At 49.7% G+C, this 16,765-nt stretch overlaps 1 protein-coding gene across 9 annotated transcripts; it reads left to right on the forward strand.

Moving 5' to 3' along the window:
- Positions 1–2,301: 2,301 nt before the first annotated feature.
- Positions 2,302–16,459, forward strand: SF1 (splicing factor 1). 9 transcript variants are annotated; one of them, XM_047824081.1, is made up of 13 exons: positions 2,302–3,098; positions 4,398–4,526; positions 7,249–7,324; positions 10,377–10,529; positions 10,739–10,828; positions 11,179–11,362; positions 11,448–11,563; positions 11,694–11,801; positions 12,718–12,898; positions 13,161–13,434; positions 13,770–13,829; positions 13,936–14,115; positions 14,877–16,459. In XM_047824081.1, the coding sequence occupies exons 1-13, from the start codon at positions 2,702–2,704 to the stop codon at positions 15,212–15,214; spliced, it is 2,286 nt and encodes a 761-aa protein (XP_047680037.1). In that variant the 5' UTR covers positions 2,302–2,701; the 3' UTR covers positions 15,215–16,459. The 9 variants fall into 9 exon arrangements, with proteins under 9 accessions (XP_047680037.1, XP_047680038.1, XP_047680040.1 ...); XM_047824082.1 differs by having other exon boundaries at positions 15,517–16,459; XM_047824084.1 differs by having other exon boundaries at positions 2,303–2,732; positions 13,182–13,434.
- Positions 16,460–16,765: the final 306 nt, after the last annotated feature.

Raw genomic sequence — 16,765 nt, forward strand, 5'->3', positions numbered from 1 at the left:
AAGTCGGACGCTTAACCGACTGGGCCACCCAGGTGCCCGATGACTTAAATATTTTATATTTTTTCCTTTCTTGTCCATAATATTAGCTTCGCTTTTATTATACTATACTATACTATATTATATAATATAATATACTATACATAGTATATAGTATACATATACACTAGTATAGTATATATATAGTATATAGTATATAAATATAATATACTATATTTTATGCTGAGTACTTGCTCAGTATAAAAAACTAAAGTAGAATATAGAACATAGAGAAATAGGAGGAAAAAATTAAAAATTACCTGAGATCCCACCACCATTAAAAATTTGCTGATTTTCCTGTCAGTGGACTTCGTTATGTTCAGTTATATAATGTTATGTCACGGGATCATCAGAAATTTTTAAGAAGTATGAAGCACATTTAAAAAATGTTTTGAGTGCTCAAAATGTATGGAATAATGTCCAAGTAATTGTTCCCCTCTCCAGTGCTTCACTAATAACATGACGTGTATTCTTCCATAGCTATGCTCAGCTAACCAAATAAAAACATGCACAAGCACACACATATATGGGGCTTTACAAAAACGAGATCGTGAAATATGTATTTGTCTGCTTTTCTCCTTTAATAATAGCACAGAAGTCCCTCTACATCAGTTGGTATCGATTAACTGATTTTCAAATCTGCCTAGTAATCTATGTTATGGACGTTCAGTTTGTCGAATTCACTTATTAATAGAAACACACTTTGTTTCCAGATTTTCACCGTTACAGTGCTGTAGTAAGTGCAGTATAAGACCATGAACACATTACATTATATCATCACACACTTTGCTTTGGGGCAGATTCCCAGAGGTGGGACTGATACGTTGAAAAGGCCCAACATGGGGCTAGATCTGATGAATGGTGAGATCATGGCCTGAGCTGCAAGCAAGAATCCCACACTTAACCTACTGAGTCACCCAAGCGCCCCTCTAATTAATTTAAAAAAAAAAAAATTAACATTTATTCATTAAAATTTTTTTAATACTTATTATTTTTGAGGGAGAGGCAGAGACAGAGAGCAAGCAGGAGGGGGACAGAGAAAGAGGAAGACACAGAATCAGAAGCAGGCTCCAGGCTCAGCTGTCAGCACAGAGCCCAACCGGGGACTCGAACTCACCAACCAGATCATGACCTGAGCTGAAGTCAGAAGCTTAACCAATTGAGCCACCCAGGTGCCCCCCCCCCCCCATTAACTTTGAAGACTTCTTTCCATATAAGCTCTTTATCATGTGTGGCAAACATATTTTCCTGATGTATTACTGTCTGCTTTTATCACACAGTTTTCATTTCTTTGGTGGTCATCTTTTATTAGTCTGAGTTTCTTGTCTTCCTAAAAGTCTCTATCTCTACATGACTCTGATAGTGTCCTACATCGTGTTCCGTGCCTGTTTTACTGTCTAATTTAGCACTCTATACCATTTATTAGCTAAATTTTTCTTTACGGAATCAACCTACATACATATGGGGGAATCTATTCCCAGTCCCTCCTGTTGCCCTCATCGGTCTTTCCTACAATATTACATCGTTTCATGATGGTGTCTTTTATACTGTTTGTACCGTCTGAAATGCAAGTTCCTTCTCGACCTCGTTGACAAGTTTCCGCACTATTTTCATAATTCTATGATTATAAGATGATGTAATCACCCCAACCCAATTGAGATTCGAATGGAAACGCAATGTGTATGTAAATTAATTTTGGAATTGACTTCATATTGTTGTCGCCTCAGATTATGTGTTCTTCTGTCGGCTCAGGTATTGCTTTTAACCTTTCAAAAAGGCTATTTTATAGCTTATTTTCTTTCTTCTTTTAAGAAAACAGGAAGTCCCTTTTTACCTGCGGCTAGTCAACGGATCCTGTTTACGGGCGCGCGCCGGCCCCTCCCCCCGTCCCCAAGTTCCGGGTTACCATGGAAATCGAGAATTGACGTCACTTAGGGCTTCCGCGCCGGACCCCAGGGTCGACTATGAAGCGAAGGGCGGAGAGGAAGCTTTGTCCCACCTGCGCATGCGCGCTCCTTCTCCACTCCTCCCCCACCGTAAATCTCGTTCAGCCGCGGCTTTACCGCCGCGACCTCTCGCTTAATCCCAGCGAAACTGCTCCCCGGGGGAGGGGAGTAGAAAAAGAATCGAACAAGCGACAGCCAATCCCATGAGACTACGACGCAACCAAGGCTGATTGACTCAATCAGGTTCAACCAATGAGAAAGCCCCTGGCTCTTACGTCACAGAGCTTGCCCCACCCTATCCCCTCCTTTCTGGACGCTGAGCTCAGTTCGCGCAGTAACAAATGAAGTGCGCGCTGCGACACCTCCTAGCTCGCCAGGCTCGTCCGCCATTTCTTCGCCTGGCCTAACGGTCCGGCCAATCCCAGCGTGCATCGAGAAGGACTAAGGCTCCGCCAATCGGAGGCCGCCGATTCCGACCCCCTTGCCTCGGCTCGGCCCAATCCAGGCCTCGGACCCGTCGCCCCCGGCCCGCCCCCGCGGCGCCCTCTCTCCTCCCTCTTTGTGCGTCTCGCGCCGCCGCCGCCCGCCGCGTGAGAGGACGGGTTCCGCGCGCTCCGCGGCAGCGCAGTCGGGTCCCCTCCCCCCGGAAGGTTCGCGAAGAAGCCGCCGCCGCCGCCGCCACCTAAAAGGAGCCACCGGTGCCGGTCCCCGGGGGCACCATGGCGACCGGAGCGAACGCCACGCCGCTGGGTAAGCTGGGCCCCCCCGGCCTCCCCCCCCTTTCCGGGCCCAAAGGGGGCTTCGAGCCGGGGCCACCGCCTGCTCCCGGGCCTGGGGCGGGGCTGCTGGTGCCCGGGGCGCCGCCGCCCCCGCCCGTGGGCTCGGTGGGGGCCCTGACCGCGGCCTTCCCCTTCGCGGCGCTGCCGCCGCCGCCACCGCCGCCGCCCCCGCCTCCCCAGCAGCCGCCGCCGCCGCCGCCCTCCCCAGGCTCCTCGTACCCGCCGCCGCAGCCTCCCCCTCCGCCGCCGCTCTACCAGCGCGTGTCGCCGCCGCAGCTGCCGCCACCCCAGCCGCCGCGTCAGGACCAGCAGCCGGGCCCGGCCGGCGGCGGAGGAGGTGAGTCGGGCCGAGAGAGCGCGAGAGGCGTCGCGCGGACGGGCCCGGCCGCCTGAGGGGCGCGCGGCGGCGGCGACGGCGGCTGCACGCGGCAGGGGCGCGCGCGCGCACGGGGAGGCCCCGGGCGGAGGCGCCACGGGGCGCGCGGCCCGGTTCTTGGGCCCCGAGTGCGCACGCGCGCTGGAGGGAGCGGGGAGGGCGAAGGGCTGCTGTGCGCAGGCGCAGTGTGGTGGCCGGGCTCCGCGGCCCGACTAAAATCTGGCGGGGTGGGGGTGGGGGTCTGTGTTGTGTTCTAGCCCCTGGTGTAGGAGAAGGGCGTGGAGTGAGTTGATTTGGTGGACGGGGTGGTGGGTGTGCATGTCAGGAAAGCGTGAAAGGGTCAACTGATGACGTGGAGCGCCTCCTTCCTGGTTGTAGACCGGTCCCCAAAAAGCACAAAAGTAGCAAGGAGAGCGGCTTTTTCTACAGCGAGGCAAGGTTTTCATTACGGTGATAGAAAGTTTGGAAGTCCTCAGGGTGCGGTTGAGGCCTATGTGCTCCTTTTGGAGGGAGAGAAGTTTTTCCTAGTCTCGGTTCATTTACTGTAGAGAAGTCTGATAATGCTTCCCCTTAGTGTTGGGGCTTTGCCCCTGGGCCTGCACCCCCTGGGAAGTAGAACTGATCTGTGTGTATTAAAAGTGTAGGGAGTTCCCGCAGTTGTATCGGAGGAGGAGGACTTGGTGGCTGTCCTATAGCTTGCTCTCTGTTGAATTTTTGATACGTCAGATACTGAGTCTAATTGGCCAGGAAGGTTGCTTATCTTGGCTAAACTGATGAAGAAAAAACTAATCTTGTTGAAAAGTTGGGCTTTTTCACTTAGTAAATCATTGGTTTCGCTGAGTTCTGGCCAATTTGGAAAGGTGACTGGTGGGGAGGGGGACGTGGGAAGAAACAGCGGTTTCTTCAATATTATCGTACGAGCCTGATTATTCAGTATACTTTGGCTTCTGCGACATCCACGGTTGATGTAGGTCTGAAACTTTAGACGTAGAGATTTATTAGATTGTTTACGTTCCTCACAGTTTCCCTGGACATACTATAAATGTGAAATGTTACCTTTTCGGACCCAGATCCAGATACCCTTGTAGTGGCTATGTGTCTCTGATTTCCCGGGTTTGTTTTTATTTTTTGCCATTTATAAAATGTCTTAGGTCAAGTTCTCAGGCTCCCGGTCTGCGGAGGTTGTGTGCAGTGTCCTGATCTGCTTGTTTATAGTTCGCTGGTTTATATTTGCATTTGATGGACCTTGTCTGCCTGTAGACTTCCCAAGTAAGAAGCGGAAGAGGAGCCGATGGAACCAAGATACGATGGAACAGAAGACGGTGATTCCAGGAATGCCTACGGTTATCCCCCCTGGACTTACTCGGGAACAAGAAAGAGCTTATATAGGTAAATACACGTTCTGCACCCAAATACGTTTTCAGATTGTTACAGTATATCCTGAGCGACATTTTGCGTGTTGTAAGTTTGAGACCTTAAAGTCTTGTTTTTTTAAGATGAGGTATCAGGTGTTCATTCTCGACTTTGACATAATCCATCAGTTTTTGCTGTGTTAAGTCCTGGGTTTGCAGCTCCTTGTTTTGGTCGGTCTGTAACAGCAGTGTTCTCCATGAGTGCCAGGAAGGTAGAGGGACCCACTTTAGGAGTGAGGGTAGCCCCCAGTCCAGCACCCCACCTGCCCTTTTCAGCTGCTGCTCGTTGCCAGTTGTGAGGTGAGTGTCTTCTGCCTCTCTGGACACGGCCCCAGTGGAGAACACTGCAGGTATTATAAACGAAGTACCTTTTTCACAGCATGGGTTTTCACCATAATTTCATATTCCTCCTCCCCTTCAAATGTGGTCTTTTACTTTTTTATAGGTACTTTCTGAAAAGAAAAAACCTTAATTTAATCAAAGACTGGCTCTGAAAGTGTTCACAGTGCACCCCTTTTTACCATTTTGTTGAATCTAACCTTTCCTTCAGCATCTTTTCTGGTTTGGTCTTTGGAGAGCTGTCTTAAAACGAGGGCTCTTTTACAATTTACTATCAAAGAACTCTGCTGGGAAAGGGATACTACTTGGATATGGAATGAGGTGATAGGATCACAGATCTTAACTGATGGGAAATTTCAAGAATTAACAATGACTGTCCACAATGTAAATGAAGTTAATCTTAAAATTACCTTTTTTCAAATACAAGGTTTTTAATGCAAGTTTCACTTTTATTCATGTATCTGCAGCTGTCTCTGAAAAGTTCACTTGGAAATATTTCTTACTAACCAGATAAACATCCCCTTTGGAGTAAATTAGGGCAAAGGCTGCCTAGGCCTATGAGTCTGGAGCCTTCATAAGTAAAAGCTTCAAGGCTGGCATGTGTTATTCTTGAGGATCTGAATCTCGTTTTTTTAACTGCCGAGAGTTTTGAGGTGTTGGAATTGTTTATCTTGTTTTCACGTACTAATATTTCTTCTTTCCCCACTGTTCCAATCTACTGCCACCCACCCCTTCATCTCACACTGGATCGTTCCGGGTCTTTACAACCTTGCGAAATGTCCCGAGTGGGATAATGTTCCCAAAACACAAGCAGTCTTAGAAAATGGGGAAAAGCAAACTTCTCTGCAGTTCTCCAGTTCTCTTCCTGTGTAGGGAGTTAATGCACTGAGCCCGAAGGGCTGTTTACAGCTATAATCCAAGTGGATAGAGTCAAAGCCGAGGCCAGTATAGATCTCAGCTCCAAGGAAGATCCCAAACTTTGGGTTTAATTTCCAGTTATTTCCTCAGGTCAGACCCCACATCCCTACCGTAGTTAGGAGGACTGCCTGCTCCCATGAAGGGGACTTTCACTTGAGTTCTTGAACTTAATATTTGACCGTCAAGTCAGCACTTTCCTGGCGTAGAAGAGCTTAGGGATCCACAGATCTCGTTCATCTTCTGTCTCTCATAGTACACGCTGCCTTGTACGATGCCCCCAAGTATCATCTCTTGATATGAGTGTGGATTTTCACTTCTCTGGAGTTGGAGTGGATATACGGTATAGCCTTGGGGGATGTATTTAAAATTAGAAGGATGTCTTGGGTTAGACTTGTATTAATCCTGTTTTTGGAGCCAACTCAACTTTAACCCAACCCGGTTAAGACTTGCCCTTACTAGAGATGCCTGCTCACAACTCTCAGATGCTACAAAGGTAAGACACAGGTGACTCTTCAGCACGCTGAAGAAAGTGATCTTGCTCTGCAGTTCCATTATCTTGAGAAATCAGCCGGGTAACATTTCCCTGGAGTCATTGAACTTTTGTGAAACCCTCCTCTCTTTTTCACGTACAGCCTTATTTGTCAAGGTCTGAGGGCCACACACATTCTCCTTGACCCACACTTCTATTTTCTCCCCCCTGCCTTTTACACTCCTCATGAGGAGCGAGTCTGAAGACAGACTTGTTAACATCTCACGGTTACTGGTTTATTAAGGTATATGAAGATTTGAACAAAAGCAACAGGTATTGGGAGATCCTTATTAGTACGGATCGGGTTGTACGGAAAGAGTATGTATAACGAACTGTTTATGAGGTATTGGATTGGTTATTAAATGTCTTACTTGTTTAAGGAATTTTGAATCTGGTATCAATGAAAATGATCTTTGCTCAACTGCTATTTTTCCTTGTCCCATGTTAATTGGATTTCATTTTGGGCTTTGCTTAATACTTAATGACAAAAAGTAAACTCTCAAGAGTCTTGCCCTCAAAGTAATTTGGTTGGGAACAGGGTATTGGTGATAACATACATGCTTTGTTTTGGGTGCCATTCGTATAGCGAGCCTTGAGGGGGGAGGGAGAAGTGAAACACCGAGTAATGGCTTTGACGTTAGCCTTAGTGAACAGTCTATACCGCTAACCCCTCTTCCAACAAACTGTTTGCTTCCTTAAGTGATAACCATTTTGAAGTGAAAAATACCTATAGATGTAAATGGACTCCTGCCGATAGGCGGTTGGGGGTTTTTGCCTCAGAGTGTTCACTGATCAGTCGTCCCTTTCAAAGTCTCCGAGTTCTTCATGCTTGTTGTTGAGATTTGAGATGTTTTTTGGTAACATTGTCTTTTTTCCATCCTTTTTTTTTCTTTCCTAACCTGGTTTCTTCCAGTGCAACTGCAGATAGAAGACCTGACTCGTAAACTGCGCACAGGAGACCTGGGCATCCCCCCTAACCCTGAGGACAGGTTGGGAAACAGTTTTAACCAGCTGACAGTAACGCTTTTACCTTTTTCTCAATACGTTTTACTGGTGGCAACATATTGTGTCAGTTCAAAGAAATCATAGTAAGACGACTGCTAATACTCTGACTCTTGGGCCTAGGGTTTAATTAGCAATCCGTATGGTTAGTCATCAGTTAGAAAATTGGAATGAAACTTAATTACTAGCAGAGTAAAAAGTTAACGGGAAAATGGACAACTGGTTTCCAATTGGTAAGCATGTAGATTTTCACCTGATTTACTCACCCGTAGTAGGGACAGGGAGGTGGCCCGTTCACCAGCCTTTACAGTAACCGCTGTGGTGGAAAGCCAAGGGTATAGAGTTTTTCTCACAGGTACACGATGCAGGGATTAAGAATATTTTTGAGCATCACTGAGTTTGAGCAGACCAGAAACTCTTACCTGGTTAGCTCATTGCTGCAGTCCTCCTCATGGTTTTGAGATGGTTTTAAAATAGATGAGATTTCTAACCAGCTTCCTTCACTGCCAGTGAATTTTCAGCCTTGGCCATTGCCTGGGGGTATTGGGAGGGGCCAGAACATTTCTCACCTATCTGGGGAAGGCTAGCAACCAACCCTAAATCACCTTTATTTTTTATAAGAGTGTGGTTTTCAAACAGCTGTGGTCATGTCATCTCTGTTTATCATTTCTCTCACCTTTGAAAAGTCAAAAGTCTGAGGGAAATGAACTTTTTAACCAGGAATTTTACTGACTGGTTGAACTTCAAACCGCTAAAGTCTAATCGAAGGGCAGTATGCCTCCCTCTCTGTGAAGTTTCTCTTAGCGCAGGCAGCATAGTTGAAAGCACTTCCCTTTAAAAGTTAGTGTTTTCGGCTTTTATTACCCAATTGATGGCTTGTTAAATCAGGAAGATGATGTAATGGTTTTAGAAGCCACTCACTCAATGCATCTTTCTGCTGCCATTTGCCAGGGAACAAATTAATTTCTCCATGTGTTCTCTCATTTTACGTGATTGAATCTGTTATTTTTTAATCTGTAGGTTTTGGTTGGAAGGTTGTGTTTTATATTTTTTGGTGTTGTTCTCCCCCCCCCCCCCCCCCACCAAAGATTTGCATTGTAGGTTGTAGACCACAACTGTTGAGTGCTTTTTTTTTTTTGCTTTTTTTTTCTTTTTTTTTTTTGGCCTTTTTCCCTTTAGTAATATGTCTAACAGGTTACCAGGCAATTCCTCAAAAGGTTGAATTTTTAACAAACCTTTGCTTCCTGGAGAACTGGGATTAGAGTTTAGTTCATCTATGTGATGCCTATTCGAAGTGAAGAAGTTGGGCCAATCTAACCTCTAGAATATTAGCTATTGCCTTTCACATCCACAATTTGGGAAGAGGTTAAACTGTGGGGAGGCTTTTAAATGACCGATTTGGTACCGGTAAAACTTGTTTTGTTGATTAGCTAGAAATGCTTACATTCTAGACAGCTGTGGGGTGAGAATTAGAAATGTCAAGCATGTTAGAAATAAAACCAGAGCAGAGTTTTCTTCTCTCTTGTATTCAGTTTGAAAGAGGGCCTAATGCCTGACTGGTTTTGCTTTTGAGCCCAGGTTGGAGGGAATTGCATGAGTTTCTTACCTTAATAAGGTTATTTCTTAAGAAGGTGTATTCTCAATATCAAGCCACTTTCTGCTATTTTGATGTTGCTTAAGTTGCACAGTTAAAAATGTTTTTAAGATCTCTTATAGACATAAATGTGTAAGCTGATAGTCTAATGAGCTGGGGTATGTTTGCTTTTGTTCACTATCATTGGATTGTGTCAACAGTTTATATAAATGCTAGAAACGGAGGTGTCATTTAGTCGTCATTAGCCATGAACAAACCTGACCTTTTATTCCATCGTGTGTGTAATGTGGTATGACATGGTTCCCTTTAGGCTGAAGACAGTGGGAGCAGCCGAGTTCAGTCCTTGCTCTCCAACTAGGCAAGGTTCTCTCAACTAAACCAAGGGTATAGGAGTCTTGACTACTTTCAGGATGTTTTTTTAATAACCTGATCCACATGATCTCTTCCCTTCTTGCAGCTGCTACTAAATTTTCATTCAGAATATCAAGCTATGGTCCTTTTTGTAATCTCAACTCAGAATTCTAGGAGCGTAACTTCTCTTTTTTTATTACCGCAAAATCCAGCTGTGGTAAACTGACCATTTTATCGTTACTATTTTTTTACTTGTAGCAACAGCATTTTACTCCTTAAAAAAATGAGAGAGAGAAAATCTGCTTTCTGGACTTGTAAACTCTGGTGGAGAATCCTAGGTTTTCCCCTTGCCGTTTGCAGGTCCAGACCCTAGACAAGTACTTGACCAAATCTGCACTCGCAGCCTCTAGCAGAAGCTGCTTTAGCACTTTAACGTTTTTCTCTACCCAGACTCCCCAACCTCGAACAGCCAGAAAACAGGTTGGCTCCTGGGCCTTGGACACAGCCAGCCAGGCCATTGAAGGAAAAGCAGAGACGAAGCCTTGAACCATCTCTCTCCATTGTGGGGCCAAGTAGCTGCAGCAGCCTTGAGTCCCAGTCGCATTGGGTTAAAGAGCTCGTACTTACTCTGCGATAGGGGTGCAGACACTCTTCCTGCTAGGGCGCGAGCTCTGCAAGAGTCCACATTTTACCTAAACTTGGGGTTTCCGTGGTTCGTAGAGTTGTAATATTGTACAGCTTTTTTAAAAACGAAAGAAAAATCCATACTTGGCAAGAAGACTCCAGAAGATGATACTGTCCTTGCCATTTACAGTCCAAAGATTCCCCCCCAGAAGGACAGACTTTTTTCTTCTCAACAATTAGAAGCCAGACCGTTTTTTTTTCCTCTCTCACACACACCCCAGTCCCCCTATGCTAAGCCAGCTTTCATCTCCCCACTCCACACGATCTTGAATAGCACACGTTATGGTCGGTTCCTCCGAAGAGTGTTGTGTTAGGGTCTGAGAGGCAGAGGGGCTGGGGAAGACTAATTTTAGCCCGTGTGGGATGAGAAAAGTGAAGGCAGAGCCATAACGGGGCTCTGTTTCCCACAGGTCCCCTTCCCCTGAGCCCATCTACAATAGCGAGGGGAAGCGGCTTAACACCCGCGAGTTCCGCACCCGCAAAAAGCTTGAAGAGGAGCGGCACAACCTCATCACGGAGATGGTTGCCCTCAACCCTGATTTCAAGCCGCCTGCAGATTACAAGTAAGCAGAGGGGCTGGCCGGTCCGGGACAAGGACGCATGTGGGCCACGTGTGAGCTGGTGGTAGAACCGTTTTGGTACCCGTGTCTCCTCTCTTGCCCCAAATCACGTGTGATTAACACATGGTACCAAGCTCAGGTTTAGAAGAGCTGTGGAATGTCGGTGTCCTGTCTCAGAAACACGCAGAGTCCATGAGTCTTTTCTTTCTCAGACCTCCAGCAACACGGGTGAGCGATAAAGTAATGATTCCACAAGATGAGTATCCAGAAATCAACTTCGTGGGGCTGCTGATTGGGCCCAGGTGAGTAAGTGCTGTCCTATGGGACAGTGCGTCATTCCTGAGACCCCGTGAGACGGACCGATCTTAGGCCCCATTGGGTACAATTGATAGCTTGCCTTCCTGTTTTGGGTGGGAGTTCACGCCTTTCTGTGAGAAAATCTCTTTAACTTCGGCCTCTTACTGCAGAGAAGTCTGATCTTGGGGATCGTTTGCTACGGCTGGCCTTCACTTGGGGGTCATGGAACTTTTGGTGGGAAAATCCAACTCCATGCTGTCACGCTTTCTGCCAGTGTGATCAGCCCGCTCTGTCTCTTCTGGCATGTGACCTTGCCTGACGAATACAAAAACTCCGTTCTTTCTGCCTCTGATAGAGGGAACACCTTGAAGAACATAGAGAAGGAATGTAACGCCAAGATTATGATTCGGGGAAAAGGGTCTGTTAAAGAAGGGAAGGTTGGGCGCAAAGATGGCCAGATGTTGCCTGGAGAAGATGAACCACTTCATGCCCTGGTTACCGCCAACACCATGGAGAATGTGAAGAAAGCTGTGGAACAGGTGAGGCAGCCAGAAAGGAAGCCTATTGCTGGAAGTCATACAGTGGCCCCGGTGCTTACATGACTGACTGTTCCATCTCCGCTAGATAAGAAACATCCTGAAGCAGGGTATTGAGACCCCTGAGGACCAGAATGATCTACGGAAGATGCAGCTTCGGGAGTTGGCCCGTTTGAATGGGACCCTTCGAGAAGATGATAACAGGTGTGGCATCAGTTTTGAAGGGAGGGAGAGTGCACTCGGACCTAAAGAACCTGTGGGAGTAGGGAGCTTGACCGTGGCTCTTGAGATGACTTTGTCTTTTTGTGTGTGTGTGTTTTTTCTTCCTTGACAGGATCTTAAGACCTTGGCAGAGCTCAGAGACCCGCAGCATTACCAATACCACAGTGTGTACCAAGTGTGGAGGGGCTGGCCATATTGCTTCCGATTGTAAATTCCAAAGGTGAGCAGCTGGAGTTGGAGCTTCTTTGTAGCCTGTGGTGTACGAAACTGTTTTGTTTTGTTTTTTTTTTTTAGCACGTTGTTGGTTGGTTCCTATTAACTTTTGGACCAGAGAGATGCTCCCTTTCTGTGAATGTGGTCTGTGACGGTGTGATGTTAAAGCCCAGGATGATGAGGAGCAGCTTGTGCAGAACACCTGTATTTGGTGGCTCGTCTTGAGTTCAGGAACACTGGAAATTTCCATTTTGGATATACTGTGCCTTAGTGTTAACTACCTTTTGCTGCTAAGCAGTCTGGATTCTTGACCGGTTTTGCAACGTTTATTTATTTTTGGGACAGAGAGAGACAGAGCATGAACAGGGGAGGGGCAGAGAGAGAGGGAGACACAGAATCGGAAACAGGCTCCAGGCTCTGAGCCATCAGCCCAGAGCCTGACGCGGGGCTCGAACTCACGAACCGCGAGATCGTGACCTGGCTGAAGTCGGACGCTTAACCGACTGCGCCACCCAGGCGCCCCATCTTGACCGGTTTTGAACCAGCCCTTGATGGCAATAGTTTTCTCCTTTTTTTACTTTGGAAAACCTGGCAGGTGCTCTCGTCTTGCATATATTTTCCTTTCCTCAAACTGGGAATGTAGGATCTGATGCAAGTTTGTTTTTTGGAAGAGCCTGTGCTTTCCTGGCTCCCGTGGCTGGCGTGGTCGTATGATCTCCGTCTTCTCTGTTGTGGCAGAGATCCCGCGTGGTAATCTCAGATGCAGAGCTGGGCACAGAACTGAAAATTGGATGAGACTATTTTGAGGAAGGATCGTTGGATTCCTCAAAACTCTGTCAATTTCTCAGAACGTAAAACTTTTTTTTAATAATGAAGGCGTTTTTTTTTCTCTTCTCTCTCTCCATTCCCTATCCCACCTTCAGGCCTGGTGACCCCCAGTCAGCTCAGGATAAAGCACGGATGGATAAAGAGTATTTGTCCCTCATGGCTGAACTGGGTGAAGCCCCTGTGCCAGCGTCCGTGGGCTCCACCTCTGGGCCTGCCACCACGCCCCTGGCCAGTGCGCCTCGGCCTGCTGCTCCCGCCAACAACCCACCTCCCCCGGTGAGTTTCAGGGGCTGGTTTTTGTGGCCCGGTCCCCCGTTCTCTTCCTCAGAGACGGGGGCGCTGTGGCCAGGTGCTCTGGGTAGAGCAGGTTGGCGGACTTGGCTGGCAACATTGTTCTTCCGGATGTCAGGATGTTTGGGGATCTCTCGCTTTGGGAAGATCCCGTCTTCGGGTTCTGGACCTCTTGACAGAGCCGAAAGAACAGTGTTGCCACCAGGGGGAGCAGGCAGGGACGTTGGCGGGAAATGCTCTCACGTAGTCTCTCATGTCCACCACCCAGAGCCGCCCACCCTGGATGAATTCGGGCCCTTCAGAGAGTCGGCCCTACCACGGCATGCACGGAGGTGGTCCTGGTGGGCCCGGAGGTGGCCCCCACAGCTTCCCACACCCGTTACCCAGCCTGACAGGTGGGCACGGTGGACATCCCATGCAGCACAACCCTAACGGACCCCCACCCCCTTGGATGCAGCCGCCACCACCACCGATGAACCAGGGCCCCCACCCACCTGGGCATCATGGCCCTCCTCCAATGGGTAAGTAAGTGTCAGACCAGAAACCTTGGGGCTTGGGGATAAGCACGGGTTACATCAGGTTGCTGCGAACCGGAAGCAGCCCTCGGAGTGGCTGGGTGTCGCACCAGGTCTCCTGCGAAGGCTCGGGCTCCAGAAGGAGCAGGACTTTGTTCTGGTTCAGGAAGTGTTTTCTGTGTGGGGTAGACAGAGGCCTCCCTCTTCAAGGCAACAGTCCTAGAACTGTTCTTAGAGTGGTAGCGGTTGCAGGCTGTGTGACCGACCGAGCTGTCGGTGGGGGCATCTTCTCTGGCTGGTTCCAATGTCCTGCTAAGTCCCTGCTCTTTCCTTCCATCAAGATCAGTACCTGGGAAGTACGCCTGTGGGCTCTGGGGTCTATCGCCTGCATCAAGGAAAAGGTAACACAGCCTGTCCCCTGCTCCCTTTGAGGTGTGCCCTGGGCGCGAGTGGGGTCTCCGGTCTCTCCTCCCCTGAGGCCTCACCCCTGCCTCCGCCTGCCTGCAGGTATGATGCCACCGCCGCCTATGGGCATGATGCCGCCGCCGCCGCCGCCTCCCAGTGGGCAGCCCCCGCCCCCTCCCTCTGGCCCTCTTCCCCCATGGCAGCAGCAGCAGCAGCAGCCTCCGCCACCCCCTCCGCCCAGCAGCAGTATGGCTTCCAGTACCCCCTTGCCATGGCAGCAAAGTGAGTGGAATATTTTGGGCTTGTGGGGGTGGGTGGGATGGGGAGGTGGGGCTGAGAGGGACAAGGGAACCTCGCAGCTCACGCGGGCAGGCGGACACCCTGGGAGGAGACTCTGGTCTCTGCTGGGGGTGTAAACAGAAAGGGCCTCCTGGCCCTCCTGGGGATCTTGGGGAAGAGAGCTGATGTTTGGCGTGGTTGTGTCTGGGGAGAGGTCTTGGGGGACCTGGAGGGAACCTGCCATCGTAGGTAGGGTGCCGGAAATCCAGGCTCTCGGTGGGCTGCGTGAGCTGCCAGCTGCTGGCTGGCCCGAGCCTGTGCGGAGGGCCAGGGTGGGGAGGGTGCTTGCATGCTGTGGAGAGGGATGTGATTGGGGCCTGAGAGACTGCAGGGATGGGACCGGGCTGTGGGGAGAGTAGCTGTGGCCTTGAGGTTGAATGTGCCGTTCGGTGGTGGCGGCGGATGGGCGGAGGGACGTCAGAGCCGGTTCTTGTGTCTGGTACCTTTCCCTCAGCCCTTCCACGGGCATTGGTGACAAAGGGCTTACTCTGTTAAGCCCAGAGACCTCGAGGCTGACCCCAGGGTAGTCCTGCCCACCCCTCCACTCCCCATCACCAGGACCGCCCCGCCCGCCCGCCCCCCACCACCGTACCGCATGCCAAGCAAGGAGCAGGCGCCCCTCGCCCCCCCATCCCAAGGCAGCAGCCGCAGAGAGCCGCGGTGTGCCCCCGCGCGTGTGACCTTGGGCTTCTTTACCACCCCAGATACGACGACTACCACCACGAGCGCTGGCACAGGGTCCATCCCGCCATGGCAACAGCAGCAGGCGGCTGCCGCAGCTTCTCCAGGAGCCCCTCAGATGCAAGGCAACCCCACTATGGTGCCCCTGCCCCCCGGGGTCCAGCCGCCTCTGCCGCCCGGGGCCCCTCCCCCTCCGCCGCCTCCGCCGCCTGGTTCCGCCGGCATGATGTATGCCCCGCCCCCTCCTCCTCCGCCTCCCATGGACCCTTCTAACTTTGTCACCATGATGGGCATGGGGGTGGCGGGCATGCCGCCCTTCGGGATGCCTCCAGCTCCCCCACCGCCTCCACCACAGAACTAGACTCGGTTTTTTTAAGAAAATATATATTATATAGAGAGAGAATTGGTCTCGTTTAAACACACGCCGAACCTCACCATATGGAGCCAGACATTGGGATGCACGCATGTGATTGGTGTGCACGCATGTGTGTGTGTGCACGCACCGGGCTGGGCCAAGCGACTGAGGACTCGCTTGGGAACGGGCAGGTGGTAGTAGGGGCGCCAGCTTGGGCTCTCCTGGCGCCCCGTAGCATCGAGTGTCTTCTTTGTCTTCTTTCTCTCCTCACCCAACTCCCTTTGCCTCTCCCCAAACCGGGCCGCCAGGATCCCTCCCCGCGGCGGCGATGGCCCGAGCCATGAGAGTGAGGACTTTCCGCGCCCATTGGTGACCCTTCCAGGCAGACAGCCTCAGCAGCGCCCCTGGTGGACAGGATGGTTCGGCAAAGCAGCCTGAGTTATTTTTGTGGACGGAATCGGAACACGCTGGCTCCATATCGTGAAATTTTTATTAATTTTTTTCTTTTTCCTTTGTTATTTCCTGATCTCTTCCTTTCTTCAGACTCCGTCCAAGGAGATGCTCTTCCCCGATCTTCTGCTGCAATTAGATTCCTTTTCCTTTTTCTCCGTTCCTTCTTGTTCTCTTCCTAAGGAGAGGAGGGAGCAAATGGTTTTAGGCGCAAGCTTTAGCCATTGATGTCAGGCTAGTTGCGGGGGTGGGGTGGGAGGGGGGGCTCTTTGGTTCTAAAATTTTCAAGGTTGCCATGACCACCCCAGAGACGTTTTTTTGTTGTTCTCTCTGTAGTGTGAGATTTTTGTCTTTGCCACCTTTGTAGAGAAGTGGGTTCATTTCCAGGTTCTGGGTCGACACCTATCCCGGCACCCCTGCCAGCGTTAGGTGGGGCCACCCAAGCCACCTTTGGCTCGTCTGCCACCCTGGAGAGTCCTTTCCATGCTCCCTGAGCATCTAAGCTGCCTCAGATTCCATTTGTTCCTCTCCTTCCTGGAAGGTTTCCTTTTAAATTTTATTTTAATCCCAAACGTCTGAATGTTTTGCAGTGTCTAAGGGTTTGAGCCCCTCGTTTTTCGTTCTACTTCCTTTTTCCTCCCCTTCCCTCTTTATGGAGTGATTATGTTGACAATAATGTATAATGCGCGTTCTCTTCACTGGTTTATCTGCAGAAATTTCTCTGGGCTTTTTTTTCGGTGTATGATTCAACACTGCGTTAAAGGGGGGTGTTCCATTGAATAAAAGAGCAGTGTGGTTTTCTGGGTCTGTTTCTTCATTTTCTCTTCTTAGATTCCCTCCACCAGCACCAGCACCAGCACCAGCACCAGAGTTGCTTTTTTTACCTCCATTCAGCACCTGGCCCCAGCCGCCCCGGTCTCTTCTGGGGGACTGCTGGGACACTAATTAAGGAGCCTCCCACCTGTGTCCCTGTGTGTGGCTTTGCCGGTGGGAGCTTGAGTGTGTGGGTGGTCCCGCCATCTCTCCCTGGTTTACCAGCTGAGACTCAGGTTCTTCGCACCCCCCTCCTCGCCTCCATCACCCCTCATTCCCCTGGTCCCTGTTCTT

The sequence above is a fragment of the Prionailurus viverrinus genome, chromosome D1, assembly GCF_022837055.1.
Source record: "Prionailurus viverrinus isolate Anna chromosome D1, UM_Priviv_1.0, whole genome shotgun sequence".
NCBI classification, from domain to species: Eukaryota; Metazoa; Chordata; class Mammalia; order Carnivora; family Felidae; genus Prionailurus; species Prionailurus viverrinus.